Source organism: Sorex fumeus, unplaced genomic scaffold (assembly GCF_029834395.1).
Source record: "Sorex fumeus unplaced genomic scaffold, SorFum_2.1 ptg000002l, whole genome shotgun sequence".
Taxonomy (NCBI): domain Eukaryota; kingdom Metazoa; phylum Chordata; class Mammalia; order Eulipotyphla; family Soricidae; genus Sorex; species Sorex fumeus.
In genome coordinates this window covers 36893865-36910716 of record NW_026606059.1, presented here as the reverse complement: position 1 = coordinate 36910716, position 16852 = coordinate 36893865, and the positions used below count along the sequence as shown (strand labels likewise).

Genomic DNA, 16852 nt, shown 5'->3' with positions numbered 1-16852 from the left:
CTTTATTTTATTTTATTTTTTTTAAAGTTGTAGATTTACAATTTTTTGTGCTTTGGTTTCAATTATACAATGATCAGATACCCATCCCTCCACCAGTGCCCATTTTCCACCACCATGGATAATATCCCTCCCACCCCCATCCCCCCATCCCCCCGTCTCTGTGGCAGGGCAATCCCCTGTGTTCTCTCTCTCCTTTTGGGTGTTGTGGTCTGCAAAAGAGGCATTGAGTGGCAAACATGTTCAGTCCATAGTCTACTTTCGACATGCATCTCCCCTCCTGGGAGGATCCTCCAAACATCCTTTATTTGGTGCTCCCTTCTCTATCTGAATAGCCCTTTCCTCTAGGATACCCGGCTGGCCTCTAAGTTATGGAGTAATCCTCCTGGTGCTGATCTCAGCTATTCTTGGGTATTAATCTCATACTTTGTTACTTTATATCCCCCAGATGAATGCAATCTTTCTATGTCTATCCCTCTCTTTCTGACTCATTTCGCTTAGCATGATACTTTCCATATTGTACCACTTGTATGTAAATTTCATGACTTCATCTTTTCTAAGAGCTACATAGTACTCCATTGTGTAGATGTACCAAAGTTTCTTTAACCAGTCATCTGTTCTTGGGCATTCAGGTTTCTTCCAGTTTCTGGCTATTGTAAAGAGGGCTGCAATGAACAAACAAGTGCAGATGTCACTTCGACTATACATTTTTGCCTCTCTGGGATATATTCCCAGGAGTGGTATTGCTGGGTCAAATGGGAGCTCAATTTCTAATTTTTTGAGAATCGTCCATACTGTTTTCCAGAAGGGCTGAACCAGTGGACATTCCCACCAACAGTGAAGGAGTGTCCCTTTCTCGCCACATCCACGCCAGCATCGGTTGCTTTTGTTCTTTTGAATTTGGGCCAGTCTCTGAGGTGTGAGATGGTATCTCATTGTGGTTTTGATCTGCATCTCCCTGATGATTAATGATGTAGAGCATTTTCTCATGTGCTTTTTTGCCATTCGGATTTCTTCTTTGAGAAAGTTTCTGTTCATTTCATTGCCCCATTTTTGGATGGGGTTGGATGTTTTCTTCTTGTGGAGTTTAACCAGTATTTTGTATATCCTGGATATCAACCCCTTGTCAGATGTGTATTCGGTGAATATCCTTTCCCATTCTGTAGACTGTCTTTGTATTTTGGTCACTGTTTCTTTGGAGGTGCAGAAGCTTCTTAGTTTAAGATAGTCCCATTTATCTATCTCTGTTTTCACTTGCTTGGCCAGTGGCGTGGCATCTTTGAAGATACCATTAGCTTCAATTTCATGGAGGGTTTTGCCAACTTTATCTTCAATGTACCTTATGGTTTCTGGTCTGATGTTGAGGTCTTTAATCCATTTTGATCTTACTTTTGTACATGGTGTTAGGCAGAGTTCTGAGCCTATTTTTTTGCATGTAGCCGTCCAGTGATGCCAACACAATTTATTAAAGAGGCTTTCCTTACTCCACTTCACATTTCTTGCACCTTTATCAAAGATTAGATGAGCATATGATTGAGGAGAGATGTCAGTGTATTCAACCCTGTTCCATTGGTCTGCAGTTCTGCCTTTGTTCCAGTACCATGCTGTTTTAATTATTACTGCTTTGTAGTACAGTTTGAAGTTCGGGAGGTTGATTCCTCCCATTTTCTTTTTCCCAAGAATTGCTTTCGCTATTCGTGGGGGCTTATTGTTCCATATAAATTTCAAGAGTGTTTGCTCCATTTCTTTGAAGAATGTCATGGGTATCCTTATAGGGATTGCATTGAATTTATACAATGCTTTCGGTAGTATTGCCATTTTGACAATGTTAAGTCTCCCGACCCATGAGCAGGGGATATCTTTCCATTTCCTCATGTCCTCTTTTATTTCCTGAAGTAGCGTTTTGTAGTTTTCTTTGTACAGGTCCTTTACTTCCTTAGTTAAGCTGATTCCTAGGTACTTGATTTTCTGGGGCACAATTGTGAATGGGATTGTTTTTTTCATGTTGCTTTCTTCTCTCTCACTGTTTGCGTATAGGAAAGCCATGGACTTTTGGGTATTGATTTTATAACCTGCAACTTTACTATACGAGTCTATGGTTTCTAGGAGTTTTTTGGTGGAAGTTATTGGGTTCTCTAAGTAGAGTATCATATCATCTGCGAATAGTGAGAGCTTGATTTCTTCCTTTCCTACCTGAATGCCCTTAATATCTTTTTCCTGCCTAATCGCTATTGCAAGTACTTCCAGTACTATATTGAACAGCAGTGGAGAGAGTGGGCATCCCTGTCTCGTCCCTGATCTTAGAGGGAAGGCTCTCAGTTTTTCCCCATTGAGGATGATGCTTGCTGTAGGCTTGTGGTAGATGGCTTTAATTATGTTGAGGAAGGTCCCCTCTATACCCATTTTGGCTAGGGTTTTCATCATAAAGGGGTGCTGGATCTTATCAAATGCTTTCTCTGCATCTATTGATATGATCATATGCTTTTTATCTTTTCTTTTGTTGATATGGTGGATTATGTTGATTGATTTCCGAATGTTGAACCATCCTTGCATCCCTGGGATGAATCCTACTTGGTCATGGTGTATGATCTTTTTGATGAGTAGTTGGATTCTATTTGCTAGTAGTTTGTTGAGGATCTTTGCATCTGTGTTCATCAGGGATATCGGCCTGTAATTCTCTTTCTTTGTGGTATCTCTGTCTGCTTTTGGTATCAGTGTGATATTTGCTTCGTAGAAACTGTTTGGAAGTGTTTTTGATATTTCAATTTCGTGGAAAAGCTTAAAGAGTATTGGGAGTAAATCCTCTTTAAAGATTTGGAAGAATTCACTAGTGAATCCATCCGGGCCAGGGCTTTTGTGCTTGGGGAGACTTTTTATTACCATTTCAATTTCCTTGATGGTGATAGGTCTGTTCAGGTATTCCAGGTCTTCTTGGTTCAGCCTTGGGAGTCTGTAGGAGTCTAGGAATTTATCCATTTCCTCGAGGTTTTGATGTTCCGTGGCATAAAGCTTCTCAAAGTACTCCCTGAGGATCCTCTGAATTTCTGTGGTTTCTGTTGTAATGACCCCCTTTTCATTTCTGATTCGGTTTATTAGGGTTTTCTCTCTCCCTTTCTTTGTGAGTTTTGCTAGAGGCTTATCGATCTTGTTAATTTTCTCAAAGAACCAGCTCTTGGTTTCATTGATCTTTCGGATTGTTTTTTGGGTTTCCATCTCGTTAATCTCTGCTCTGAGTTTTATTATTTCCTTTCTCCTGTTCGGGTTGTGCTCCTTTTTTTGGTCCTTCTCCAAGCTCTTAAGCTGTGAGGTTAGGTTACTTATGTGTGCTCGCTCCTCCTTCCTGAGGAATGCTTGTAGAGCTATAAACTTTCCTCTTAACACAGCCTTTGCTGTGTCCCATAAGTTTTGGTAACTCGTGTTCTCATTTTCATTCGTTTCTAGGAATCTTTTGATTTCCTCTTTGATTTCCTGTCTAATCCACTCGTTGTTCAATAGTGCACTGTTTAATTTCCAGGTGTTTGATTTAGTTTTCTGTTTTTGTGTGTGATTTACTTCTAATTTCAGCGCATTATGGTCTGAGAAGATTGTTGATACAATCTCTACCTTCTTAATTTTATGGAGGCATGTTTTGTGGCTCAGCATGTGGTCTATCTTGGAGAATGTTCCATGTACGCTTGAGAAGAATGTGTATTCAGCTTTTTGTGGATGAAGTGTCCTGTATATATCTACTAAGTCCCTTTCTTCCATTGTTTCCCTCAACTGAAGTATGTCCTTGCTAAGCTTGAGTCTGGTTGATCTATCAAGAGGTGACAAAGCAGTGTTGAAGTCTCCCACTAGTATTGTGTTGCTATTGATGTCTTTTTCCAAATCTATGAGTAGTTGTTTTAAGTACTTTGCTGGTCTCTCATTAGGTGCATATACATTTATTATTGTAAGTTCTTCCTGTTGTACAGATCCTCTGATCAATAAGTAATGGCCTTCACTGTCTCTTATGACCTTCCTCACTCTGAAATCAATGTGGTCTGATATAAGGATGGCTACCCCAGCTTTTTTATGGGAGCTGTTTGCCTGTAGGATTGTTTTCCAGCCTTTGACTCTGAGTCTGTGTTTGCTTTGACTATTGAGATGCGTTTCTTGCAGGCAGCAGAATGTTGGGTTCAATTTTCTAATCCATCCTGCCACTCTATGTCTTTTAATTGGTGCGTTTAGCCCATTGACATTGAGAGAGATTATTGTTATGGGATTTTGTCCCATTGTTATGTTAAAATTGGGTGTATTTGAGGGGCCTTTCTTGCCTTAAAGTAGCCCATTTAGTTGTTCTTGTAACCATGGTTTTGAGTCTATGAAGTTCCTGAGCTGTTGTTTGTCTGTGAAACTGTGTGTTGTTCCTTCTATTATGAATGAGAGTCTTGCTGGGAAAAGTATTTTGGGGGAGGCATTTATTTCATTGAGTTTTTTTACTATGTCCCACCACTGTTTTCGGGCCATGAGGGTTTCATCAGAAAAATCAGCTGTGAATTTTAAGGATGCTCCTTTGTAAGAGATTTCTTTCTTCGATCTTGCTGCTTTCAGAATTTTGTCTCTGTCTAAGGTTTTGGTCATTTTGATCAGAATGTGTCTTGGGGTATTTTTATTCGGATTTCTTCTAGCTGGTACCCTTCGGGCCTCCTGAATGTGGTCACAAGTTTTCTTCAGCTCTGGAAATGTTGTAGCAATGATGTCTTTGACAGTTTCTTCTTCATCGAGGTTTTCTTCCTGTCCCTCTGGGACTCCAATAATTCTTATGTTACCCCTCTTGGCTTCATCACGATCTTCTCTTGCCATCTGTTCCCGAATTGTGAGTCTCTTTTCCATTTTCTGCTCTTTTCGGGAGAGTCTCTGAACTTCATCTTCGAGCTCACTGATTCTGTTCTCAGCCGCTGTTACTCTGCTGCTGAGGCCTTCCACTGAGCTTTTCAATTCGCCTACGAGATTTTTCAGGTCTGACATTTCTGATTGCATTTTCCTCATTTCTGCCTTCAGATCCTCTTGTCTTCTATTGGCATTGGTTTCCATTGTTTCTTTTAATTCCCTAAGCATCCTAAGTAGCTCCCTTCTGAATTCCTTGTCAGAGAGGTTGTCTAACACTACAGTACTGTTGGTGTCATCTGGGCTAGACTCTTCAATATGAATGTTTGGTGGGCTTTTGCGTTGCTTTACCATTGTGAGAGGTGTGGTTTAGTCCTTCACGTTCAGTGTTACTATTCTGCTTGATATGCAGTGTGAGTTAAGATAGGCTTATGAGTTATTGGCAACTGTATTTCTAGTGGCTGAGCTAAAATAGAGAAGTTTCCATCTAAGAAGTTAGCTTATGGTTCCTATGGCATATGTAGTGGGAAAATATTTCGCGGCCGCGTTAGCGGCCGCGGCTCCGGAAAGAGTCCCTGGCACTGGGCGAGGAGTTGGGAATGTCTCCTGTTTGGAATTGGAGCCGTTCAGCTTTGTTGCCCAGAGCTGGGCCTCTGTGCCCGTCCCACGCGGCTCAGGGGTTGAAAACCGGCTGTCTCGGGGCTGTTTCTAGCTGCGCGTGCCCAGAGAGGAACCCGGGCCCTTGGGGGCGGGCTGTACCTGTTGGAATTGGAGCCGTTCAGCTTTGTTGCCCAGAGCTGGGCCTCTGTGCCCGTCCCACGCGGCTCAGGGGTTGAAAACCGGCTGTCTCGGGGCTGTTTCTAGCTGCGCGTGCCCAGAGAGGAACCCGGGCCCTTGGGGGCGGGCTGTACCTGTTGGAATTGGAGCCGTTCAGCTTTGTTGCCCAGAGCTGGGCCTCTGTGCCCGTCCCACGCGGCTCAGGGGTTGAAAACCGGCTGTCTCGGGGCTGTTTCTAGCTGCGCGTGCCCAGAGAGGAACCCGGGCCCTTGGGGGCGGGCTGTACCTGTTGGAATTGGAGCCGTTCAGCTTTGTTGCCCAGAGCTGGGCCTCTGTGCCCGTCCCACGCGGCTCAGGGGTTGAAAACCGGCTGTCTCGGGGCTGTTTCTAGCTGCGCGTGCCCAGAGAGGAACCCGGGCCCTTGGGGGCGGGCTGTACCTGTTGGAATTGGAGCCGTTCAGCTTTGTTGCCCAGAGCTGGGCCTCTGTGCCCGTCCCACGCGGCTCAGGGGTTGAAAACCGGCTGTCTCGGGGCTGTTTCTAGCTGCGCGTGCCCAGAGAGGAACCCGGGCCCTTGGGGGCGGGCTGTACCTGTTGGAATTGGAGCCGTTCAGCTTTGTTGCCCAGAGCTGGGCCTCTGTGCCCGTCCCACGCGGCTCAGGGGTTGAAAACCGGCTGTCTCGGGGCTGTTTCTAGCTGCGCGTGCCCAGAGAGGAACCCGGGCCCTTGGGGGCGGGCTGTACCTGTTGGAATTGGAGCCGTTCAGCTTTGTTGCCCAGAGCTGGGCCTCTGTGCCCGTCCCACGCGGCTCAGGGGTTGAAAACCGGCTGTCTCGGGGCTGTTTCTAGCTGCGCGTGCCCAGAGAGGAACCCGGGCCCTTGGGGGCGGGCTGTACCTGTTGGAATTGGAGCCGTTCAGCTTTGTTGCCCAGAGCTGGGCCTCTGTGCCCGTCCCACGCGGCTCAGGGGTTGAAAACCGGCTGTCTCGGGGCTGTTTCTAGCTGCGCGTGCCCAGAGAGGAACCCGGGCCCTTGGGGGCGGGCTGTACCTGTTGGAATTGGAGCCGTTCAGCTTTGTTGCCCAGAGCTGGGCCTCTGTGCCCGTCCCACGCGGCTCAGGGGTTGAAAACCGGCTGTCTCGGGGCTGTTTCTAGCTGCGCGTGCCCAGAGAGGAACCCGGGCCCTTGGGGGCGGGCTGTACCTGTTGGAATTGGAGCCGTTCAGCTTTGTTGCCCAGAGCTGGGCCTCTGTGCCCGTCCCACGCGGCTCAGGGGTTGAAAACCGGCTGTCTCGGGGCTGTTTCTAGCTGCGCGTGCCCAGAGAGGAACCCGGGCCCTTGGGGGCGGGCTGTACCTGTTGGAATTGGAGCCGTTCAGCTTTGTTGCCCAGAGCTGGGCCTCTGTGCCCGTCCCACGCGGCTCAGGGGTTGAAAACCGGCTGTCTCGGGGCTGTTTCTAGCTGCGCGTGCCCAGAGAGGAACCCGGGCCCTTGGGGGCGGGCTGTACCTATATATTTACTTTTAAACACAAACTGAACACCTATTATTATTGTCCATTAGCTCGAGCGGGCCCAGTAACGTCTCCATTGGAGACTTTGTTGTTACTGTGTTTGGCATATCGAATATGTCACGGGGAGCTTGCCAGGCTCTGCCGTGCGGGCGAGATCCTCTTGGTAGCTTGCCGGGCTCTCCGAGAGGGGCGGAGGAATCGAACTCGGGTAGGCCATGTTGGCCGCGTGTAAGGCGAATGCCCTACCCGCTGTGCTATCGCTCCAGCCCTGAAAACTCAGCCTGCAGTGCTCGCGCTTGAAGTCAGAAAAGATGTGAGTGTAGTGACAAGTTGCTGGATTACATGGAGCGTCTGCCATAGGAATGGGGCATGGTTATGCAGAAAGAGAATAAGCAGTACTAATGTGAGCTCATTTTATCATTTTTAAATCACTTATCATGTCAGAGCACTTCACTGTAGGAATTACAGTCAAGTGATCACTTGTAACCCTACTGCTTAGCTTAATCTGTGATACACTCAGACACCTAGATTTGTTGAAAGAAACAATACATGAGAAAGAGTTGACATTACATGGATTTATGTAATTGCAAACATAACACAAAAATATTGAGCATGTCTTCTCTAAAGAGACGTAATGTCTGAGGCAAGGAAGAAGTATAAAAAAGACCTCATACAATGTATGCATACTAATCTAGAGTAATACATAAAATGAAACCTATTCCCCAGGCATTTTCACAAACAAAAGGAAAACAGAGTACATTCTCCTCTGTGAGGCTTAAAAAGTGAATGCAGACTAGAAAACTTCTATAAACGTGATATCCAAATAAGCAATAAAATTTTATCCTAGTTCTTGTGGTTTACTTTTAGGTAAATGCAGGTATGAAGACAAAAAAAATGTGGAGACTATTACTAAAGATTTTCTTTCAGATTACCCCGAATGGGATTTTCAAGAAAATCATACTTTGGGGTTTGTTATTCGCATCTTCAATCTTGAATGAATAGATATTTCTCTTTAGAAAGAATCAGGGGCAAAAAATGGTAAGAGCTTAACAACAAAGTAACCCTAATTTCCCTTAAATAGTGTTTCTCACATGCCAATAATCTATTTTCTAAAGTCACAGATGAAAAAAGGTTAAGTAAGATCTTTCAATTCCCACAAGTTCTCACTTTGAAATATCTATTTAGATACAACCCATTTAATTCTTTGTATCTGGACAGGTAGGAATGGGATGTGAAGTCTAGGGGAAAATGCACTGCATTTGGTGCAGATGAAACATAGCATTATCGATTCACATCACCCTCAGTCCAGCATGAACCTATTCATTTACTTGTCTAATCCCTTCACCTCACGTGGATTTCCTTCACCGCACAGTTTAGGGCAGACAGCACTCACGTGACATAGATCTCGTTAATCACAGCTTTGTTTCCTCCAACCCACGATTCCATAGGATTAGGAGAAAACATGAGCCTGTCAACCTGAGGCACGCAGCCTAAGAAGGAAGCAGCACTCCGTAGCTGTGTACCTAGATCACAAAGAATCATGGATGGGGGGCAGGGACCACATTCACCCTTGATCCAAACGTGAATTTATTTTTGCACATGTAAGCTAATTTGAAGGAATCACACATGTAAGCAACGGAGTCTAGAAAATAGTTAGAAATAAAACTTCTAAGAATTAAAAAGTTATATACCTAATATTCAGGAAAGAATAATGCCTTTCCCCACAGAAACACCATCACACTGATAGTTGCAAAAGTGAGACACTAATGATTCAATATATTTTTGTGGATGGATACAGAAGACCTCGGAAGACCAAAAGACTGTTTCTGTGTACAAAGTAAACTCGCAGCTTTCACAATCACACTGATTAGTAAACATAAAAATTGCACCTTATATTTAGGAAGACTTACGTAATTAACTTTTTCTAACCTTTCTTTACAATTCATATCCTGTGTTCTCATATTGTAGCAATATCATTTAAATACCTAGCACATTCTTATGGGTTTATAATTTATAGTTACATTTACTTGCTCTCAATTATTTCAGCAGAATGAACGAATTAGTACCCAGTATATCCCTTTCACGAAAACCCATGACTTACGTATTTTTTCACAGGTTGGTGCTTCTAATACTTTAGAAACTAGTTGAAACCTCTTGGTAGAATTATTACCGGTCTTACCAAATTATTACAAATGACAGGGAAACATGAGTACCCAAGATGTGCTAGCTGCCTGTGTTATGCAACACCAGCTAGATTGCACAACCCCTTGAAGGAAAGATAGCGTCCTTCATTTATAAATGAGGAAAGCCAGCATTTCCAGGAAGCAGTTAATAGTGAGATAATCCAAGCAATCAATCTTGAGGATAATCACCAATGGGTATTAAAAAGAGAACATAGGAGGAAAAAAATAGTACAGAGGTAGCCTAAGGCCCAGATTCAGGCATTAAAAAAAATAATAATAAATAAATAAATAACACCACCTTTAACCTTAAAACAGCTAACATTGAAACTCACCTTCTTGATTACTTGTTATTTTTAAATGAAAGTTTCTCTAGGGAGTTCTCAATATCCAAAGAATCATTATGAGAAATAAATAAAACAAAATTGCTTGGCTAAGCACATGAGAACACTATAAAATAACATCTACCAACCAGTACAAAATTAACCGGCCTGGAATGATATTTATGGTGACTGATTATTCTAATTTCTGTCCCTCATTATCATGCTGAAAGAGCATTGATACAACAATGCAAATCAGTTATAAAGTAAAAAACTATATTCATATTATAAGCGTATTTATTACATATTTATTTTAAATATATATTTTAATTAAAATTAATAATTGATATTACCTATAACTAAAATGCTCGAGTCAATAAGACAGAAGTTATACTACACAAAAAAAGAGAAAAATCAGTGATGATGAAATGCTTTAAGAGAAATAATCTAAATGCTAAAAGAAAAACAATCTTGAAAAAATTAGTAGGCTCTAAAATATTTCTTACAAAATTAACCATCTTGGGGCTGAAGTGATAGTACAGCGGGTAGGGCGTTTGCCTTGCACACGGCCTACCCAGGTTTGATTCCCAGCATCCCATATGGTCCTCTGAGCACCGCCAGGGGTAATTCTTGAGTGCATGAGCCAGGAATAACCCCTGAGCATTGCTGGGTGTGACGAAAAAAGAAAAAGAAATTAACCATCTTTATAATAGTATGGATTGTGTGTGATATACTAACAATATTAATTGATTTATCTAACAATATTAATAACAGGATATAATTTTTAAATTATATTTAATTATATATTATTTTATTATATATTAATTATATTTATTTAAATTATAATTATATTATAATTTTTAAATCATGTGACTCTATGAGTGTAATTATCTGTTTTGCCTCTTATTCTGTCCAATCTCAGTAAGAACCTGCTTTTTCTCCTGAAGTATTCTTTTTCACAGGAGGAAACTGAAATACCATTTAAATCCCCACTCCTTTGGGATGTCTATGCAAAGGAGTCTATGAAAAATAATCCATTCTTAAGCACTAAAATATCCACAGATGATCACCAGGTCTAATCAAGCAACAAATATTTCTCCCAGGTATTTTTTTCTCAAAGCCAATCTAGAAACTGTCTTTGCATTAATTACTTGATCTAAGAGCAGTGTCCGGAGCCTGTGGAGGGTTATCTCCTCCTAATGAAGCACCATCTTTATAGAGAACAGTTGTGTAGAAATCAGCAGCCAGAATTGGAGAGAGCAAGGAAGAAATGGAACTCAGATTCCACATCTATATTCAGGATCAACTCACCTAAAGCCAGTGTTCCATTACCAGCCAATCAAAAGGAGCCTTCAAACTCCTTCTGCTTCACTGTGTTCATATAATTTTTAAAATAACCCAAAACTGAATAATCAGTATATGTAACCCCAAGTTATGGAGTGTTACAAATTCTTTGAACTTGATCGCACAGCCTCACGACACCTCAGAATTTCATACCACCCTCAGAGCAGTAGGATCATATAAATCTGATGGGAAAGTTGCCAAGGAACAATAACACAGAAGGTATAACTAGCATTAACCAGCACAGTAGATCCTTAAACACTGAACTAACATCATTGTGAGATACAACAATTATCGTAAACTACTATAGAGCAAACTACTAAGTAAACTACTAAGTAACTACTAAGTAGCTTACTACCAAGTAAACTACTAAGGTTTGATAGTCCTATTTGCTTTTGCGTTGTAATAAATAATATGAAGTAAATCCATTTGTGCTTGCAAATGGGCAGGTTGGGGTGGTGGGTGGCAAATTGGGGACACTGGTGGAGGAAAGGTCACACTAATGTTGGGACTAGGGTGAGACTGTTGGTGGGACATTTAAAAGGCCTGATACAACAGTATAATGAACAACTTGGTAAACCACAATGTCATACTAAAAATATTTTTTAAAACAACAAATTCTTTGGGCTTTGGTACTGAAACAATAAAATGGGATTAATCAGACATAATAGATAAGGTATTATTTAGAATTTCCTCCTTTGTGTATGATTCTATTTCACTGAATTTGGGCCAACTAAGTGTTTTTGTTTCTAAGTAATAAAAGGTACAAGCATGCAAGAAAAGTACTTTTAAAAACACAGTTCAAATCATTCTTGATGTGAAATATATCTAAGACAACATCTGTTTTTAAGATATTCAGGGGAAAAGTGAAAATTTTATTTTAAAAACATTTATTGACAGGCAGCAATTTTGATTGCTACAACAAACTAGCATGTCCTTCTCACATTCAATCACTGCAGTTCACTGGAAGTCACAATAAGAGATTTAAATTTTCCGGCAAAAAAAACAGTAAAAACCATTTGCAAAATATAACTCATTTAAATCTCATTTTATTGTTCTCTAACAAACTAAATTCTGATCTCTAGTTAGAAATGAAATCTGTAACTTCTGAGAAATAGTAAACAGAGTACAATCAAATATGAAAAATTGGTGGTATTCAATCGAAATAATTAAAAAATAACAGATACAAAATGAAGTATAGCCTTAATTGAATTAAAGCTTTTTAAAAACTATCCTGAGCAAATGTATCATAAATAAGAGTTCTAATAACTTAATTCTAAATAAAATTTTCTTTTATTTATGACTATATCCAGGGTTCTCAGAACAGAATTATCTGGCACACAGTGAACTTTTCCCGGATGACAGTAAGGAGCTTGGGGAAAGAAAGAGTAAGAAAGGGAGAGATTAGTAGGAGGTTAAGAAGGGGAGAGTCATGGAGAAAGAGGGAAAAGAAGGAGATAAGAGAGAATAAGAGGGAAAATACTGGAAGGAGAAGGAAAATCTAAGAAGTCTGTGAGGCCTGGCATATGCCAGGGACCAGGACCACAGCCTAGGGGCGTCAGGGAGGGGCTAGAGTTGGGGGATAGGGAAGAGAAGGAAAACAGAGACAGGCATTTGTTAAAACTTAAAGCTGTTCATCTTTCTGCAAATAAATACTACATTCTTATTTAATACCAATGAAAGTATTCAATGTGTTACACTGAATTCATTATACCCCATTACAACTCATATTATACAAATACATTTATCTGAATACATGAATAAGTTAATAAAACAGAAGTTATTATATCACATTTTATTACATATTTATTTAAGCTTCATTCTTTGAATTATGAAGCATGAGACTTAAGTTTCAAAATAATTTCCTTGCTGAGCACCATAAGTTACAGTGAATGGTTAATTGTCACATTTTCCCCAACCAGAGAACAATACCAAATTTTCTACGCCCTTTAGAGCAAACTATGATGAAGAATGTAACTGTTTCCTGGGATGGTGATGCTAGAGTTGTTAGTTCTTTCTTTTCTGGTTATTTCCCTTTGCTAATTGTGTATGTTTGGTAGTGCTTCTACCTTCCTTTCTGTCATCTTTGTCTTTGGATGCCAATTTATTAGCAATGTCCTTTGTACTTGTGGTTTTTTTCCTATTTTCCTTTGTTTTAGCACTTTTATCTAAGTCCACTTTTTCTTTTTCTTTGTCCTTTTTACCCTTAGAAGACTCTTTCCTGGATAGATCTGAATCCAAAATTTTCTTATCTTTCCGGTCATCCTGTTTTTCTTTCTTCCCCTTTTTTCTCTCTTCGTTCTTACTTTCCTTCTTTGATTCCAGTTTCTCTCTTTCCTTCTTGAGTTCTTCTTTAGAGAGTTCTTTAACTTTCAGGTTTTTCAAAGGAAAAAATGTTTATTGAAAGCATCTCTTAATTCATGTAAAATAAATAGTACAAAAGCAATGCCTTTATTTGTCTTCGCCAATACATGAAGCACTCAATCAAAAAGTGACTTTTAACCTACTAGTTTTATTTAGGCAAAAAACAGATGCTAAGATCTACAAAATATCAACAATAGGAAGTGCTAAAAACTGGCTATCATATTTTTCCAACTTGAAATATGATTTGTCTTAAAACAAGGTTAGCGTGCAAATATTAACAAAATGAGTCTATCCACAAAGACAGTACATTATACAGGGTTAACTCAGTTTCAGAATTCTAATAATAATAATTAAAGGAACACTGGCTACACAGAAGCAAATTTTCTATACACTGAAAATATTTGTATCATAAAAATAATTAAGAAAATTTTGCTGCACTAAAGAAGTCCTTAAAACATTTCTGCTTACAATCCTAAACACAAAAATAGATAAATTTAAAAAAATTAAATGCTATTTAATTTTCTTAGCTAAGGAAAAACCTGAAAATTTAAATCCATGATCTATATTAAATGACAAGCAATTGTTTATTTTGTTACATTCAACTTCATATCAGTATTCCTTTAAGTATACTCTCTGTTAATTTACGTAGAATCACTCAAGCAAACACATATGTTGTCCATGCTTTTAAAAAGGCAGGGCAAAAAGCAGCTAAATAAAATACAATAGGTGCAATTATGTAAGTTGAACAGTGCTGCTAAGAAAAGCCTGAAATTTTACCTTCCTGTAACTTAATGGAAAAATTTTAATTGATTCATAGTGTTTACTACATAATGCTGCATCTAATACAAAACCAGGATAATCAAAGACATATAACCATAAAAATTAGACATATAAAGATATGTCTGATCTTTTTGCCTCTCAAATCTTGTAAAACCCAATAGCACAAAATGTTATTCAATTCTTCCTGGAAGTAATTTTAATCTTACAAAATAACATGAGAGTACATAAAGACTCAACCACTCAGGTTCTCTTTCTAGCTGAGTGCTGCTCAGAGAAACAAATGAAGGTAAGTGCATACATTTATATGTATTATATGTATATATGTTTGGGGGCCACACCCAGAGGTGCTCAGTCACTCCCAGTGGGACTCAGTGGACTGCATGATGTGTCGGGGATTGAACCCAGGTCTGCTTTGTGCAAGGCAATCACCCTGCTGCTATACTGCCTTCAAGCCCCTGAGAAACATACAAGGTTACTGCAAATGAGTAGAAAGTGTGTGCAATGCTGCCATGTCATTTTCTGTGTACAGTTCTTCAAACATTCAGTATTTACATTTAATTTGCCTCTCTAGATAAAAAGCGAAAAATTATACTTTGGGGCCTTTTTATTTCATAATAATTTTTGTAAAAATAAAATTGTAAATATTATTTTTCCCTCAGAAATATTCAATGTTAATTCTTTTTATTTTACTCATCTTAAAATTAAACTATAAATCACAACACCTACAAACTATGTAGTGAAAATATCAATCTGTTAATGTTTTGCTAACTATACTCTAGTATGCCAAGCATTTGAATGCATAAGAATATTATGAGCTTATAAAAATGACCATGCACTACAAATTCCTCTCCCTAAGAGTTTTCTACTACTCAGGAAAAAAGTCACTGGGATGAAAAAAATGCAGCTATAATAAAAAGTTGTCAGCCTAATAAACAGAAGCTGACAGGTATAGTAAAAATTATTTACTTAAGGAACCAAAAGAATTCATATATAATTAATATAAAATGTAAATAATGAATGTAAAACACATTAATATACTGTAATTTTACTAATAAAAATAAAATATACATAAGTTACTTAGTATTACATATTACTATTTAAATAATTAAAATATCAAACAGAAAATTCCATACCAAAGTAAGAGTAGTCTACATTATCCAGATTATATATGTTTTATTTAGAGATTGAAACTTTTACTAAATATAAAACTACAGGTTTTATTAAGGACAAATCATCAGAGCTTTTGTAGAAATAAAATCAATCTCTGATGAAGTTATTTCTTTCCAACAGTAATTAAAAAAAATTTAAACAACAAAGGTTTTAGGTTGAAAGGTAGGACATATGTGTATTAACACGTAGATCATGATTCAATATATATCCTTAAAGATTAAGTTTTGATAGAATGGAAAGGAAATTTCTTAAAATTGAGGTAGAAAATTCTTTAATACCATCTTGATAAAACTACCTATGATCAAAGGCACACCCCAAACCTAAAAGCAGTAAAATTTTGCATTAGTATCTGCATTTATGAAAAATATCTAGAAAATGTCATGCATTTTTAAGCATTAAATTAGATTCACTCAAGGCTAATTTGAAACACAAAAAAATACCTTTAGCCTTAGCTTTTCTCTTGGCTACCCCACCAGGTCCTTCTGTTGGTATTTACAAGATGAAAATAGGTTATAAACAGAAATATCAAGATAATTTTTACTGTAAGAGAGTTGAAAACAATACCTCTAATTAACAAACTAAGCTAGATAACACTAAAAATACTATAACATATAAAAACCATTTCTTAAAATTTTACAATCACACTTTTACTAGTACAGAAAATATGTATTATAATCAATCCACTTTTCAGTTAATTTCACCCCAGACCTATAAGAGTCAAGAGCTTTAGAAATACCTGATTATCGCTGGAAATGGCATTTTTCTCTCAGTTGAACCTGGAGAATCAATGAACTTCTGCAGGGCACCAATTACTTGAACCATGAATGAAAAGAAGTAGATTCTAAATCTACTTCTCTAGACAAAATAGGGCATATTTTGACAATTCCAGGTGCCAGTATTAGATCAATGCCTTTCCCCCCATCAATAGCAAATTTCTTTATTAAAACAATTTTACAAGCAAGGAAGAACTATAATATTATAATCTTCTACAGTCTTCATGGAAAAACTTTGCAACAGTTCTCTACTTCCTCTCTTGGAAAATGAAATTCTGATAACAAATTTACTTGTAATGCCCTAATCAATGTCAACACCATGTATTTCTCAGTATGCTCATTCCAGCCAGGCTGTACTTACTGTACCAATATTCCCTTCAACCTTGTAGTCACTTTCACACTGTTATATACTTATCTCTGAGTAAAATTCTAAAGTGGCTTTTTAAGTCAGCACTCCATTTTTTAGGCAGGCTACAGTAGTGGGAGGTACGTGATAACTGATCATTTCCCGTGGGCAAGTCACCATGCACAATATGTCACTTAGCAACTAAGGCCTAAGAAGCTGTCTCACAAAAAGCCCCTAATTGCTGTTATGCTAGAAGCTGTACAATCCAATCTACAGAGTAAGAAAGCCATAATCACATCCCCATTTTTAGGATAAGATGTCTCTACTCTTGTTTTCAAATCTTCCTTCCCTGAATTCCTTCCTTGCTCTTTCCTAACAATTCACTTACATCAAATGAGAATGCCCATTTGTAATAGTTAAAATATCATTATTATTTTTCAAAAAATATCCA

General features: G+C 38.9%; 1 protein-coding gene across 7 annotated transcripts in view; it reads right to left on the bottom strand.

The window, feature by feature from the left end:
* Nucleotides 1–16852, bottom strand: part of ASPH (aspartate beta-hydroxylase) — a 235787-nt gene that overhangs the window by 173927 nt on the left and 45008 nt on the right. For 2 of the 7 annotated variants that reach the window (XM_056113475.1, XM_056113483.1), the window contains 2 exons: nucleotides 15723–15764; nucleotides 12002–13337 (listed from right to left, as the gene is read on the bottom strand). The exons of the other annotated variants lie outside the window; for them this stretch is intronic. In XM_056113475.1, coding sequence (XP_055969450.1) covers nucleotides 12976–13337; nucleotides 15723–15764 — 404 coding nt within the window. In that variant the 3' untranslated portion in view covers nucleotides 12002–12975. Of the gene's footprint in view, nucleotides 1–12001; nucleotides 13338–15722; nucleotides 15765–16852 lie in introns of those variants that run through there. 7 annotated transcript variants of the gene reach the window in all.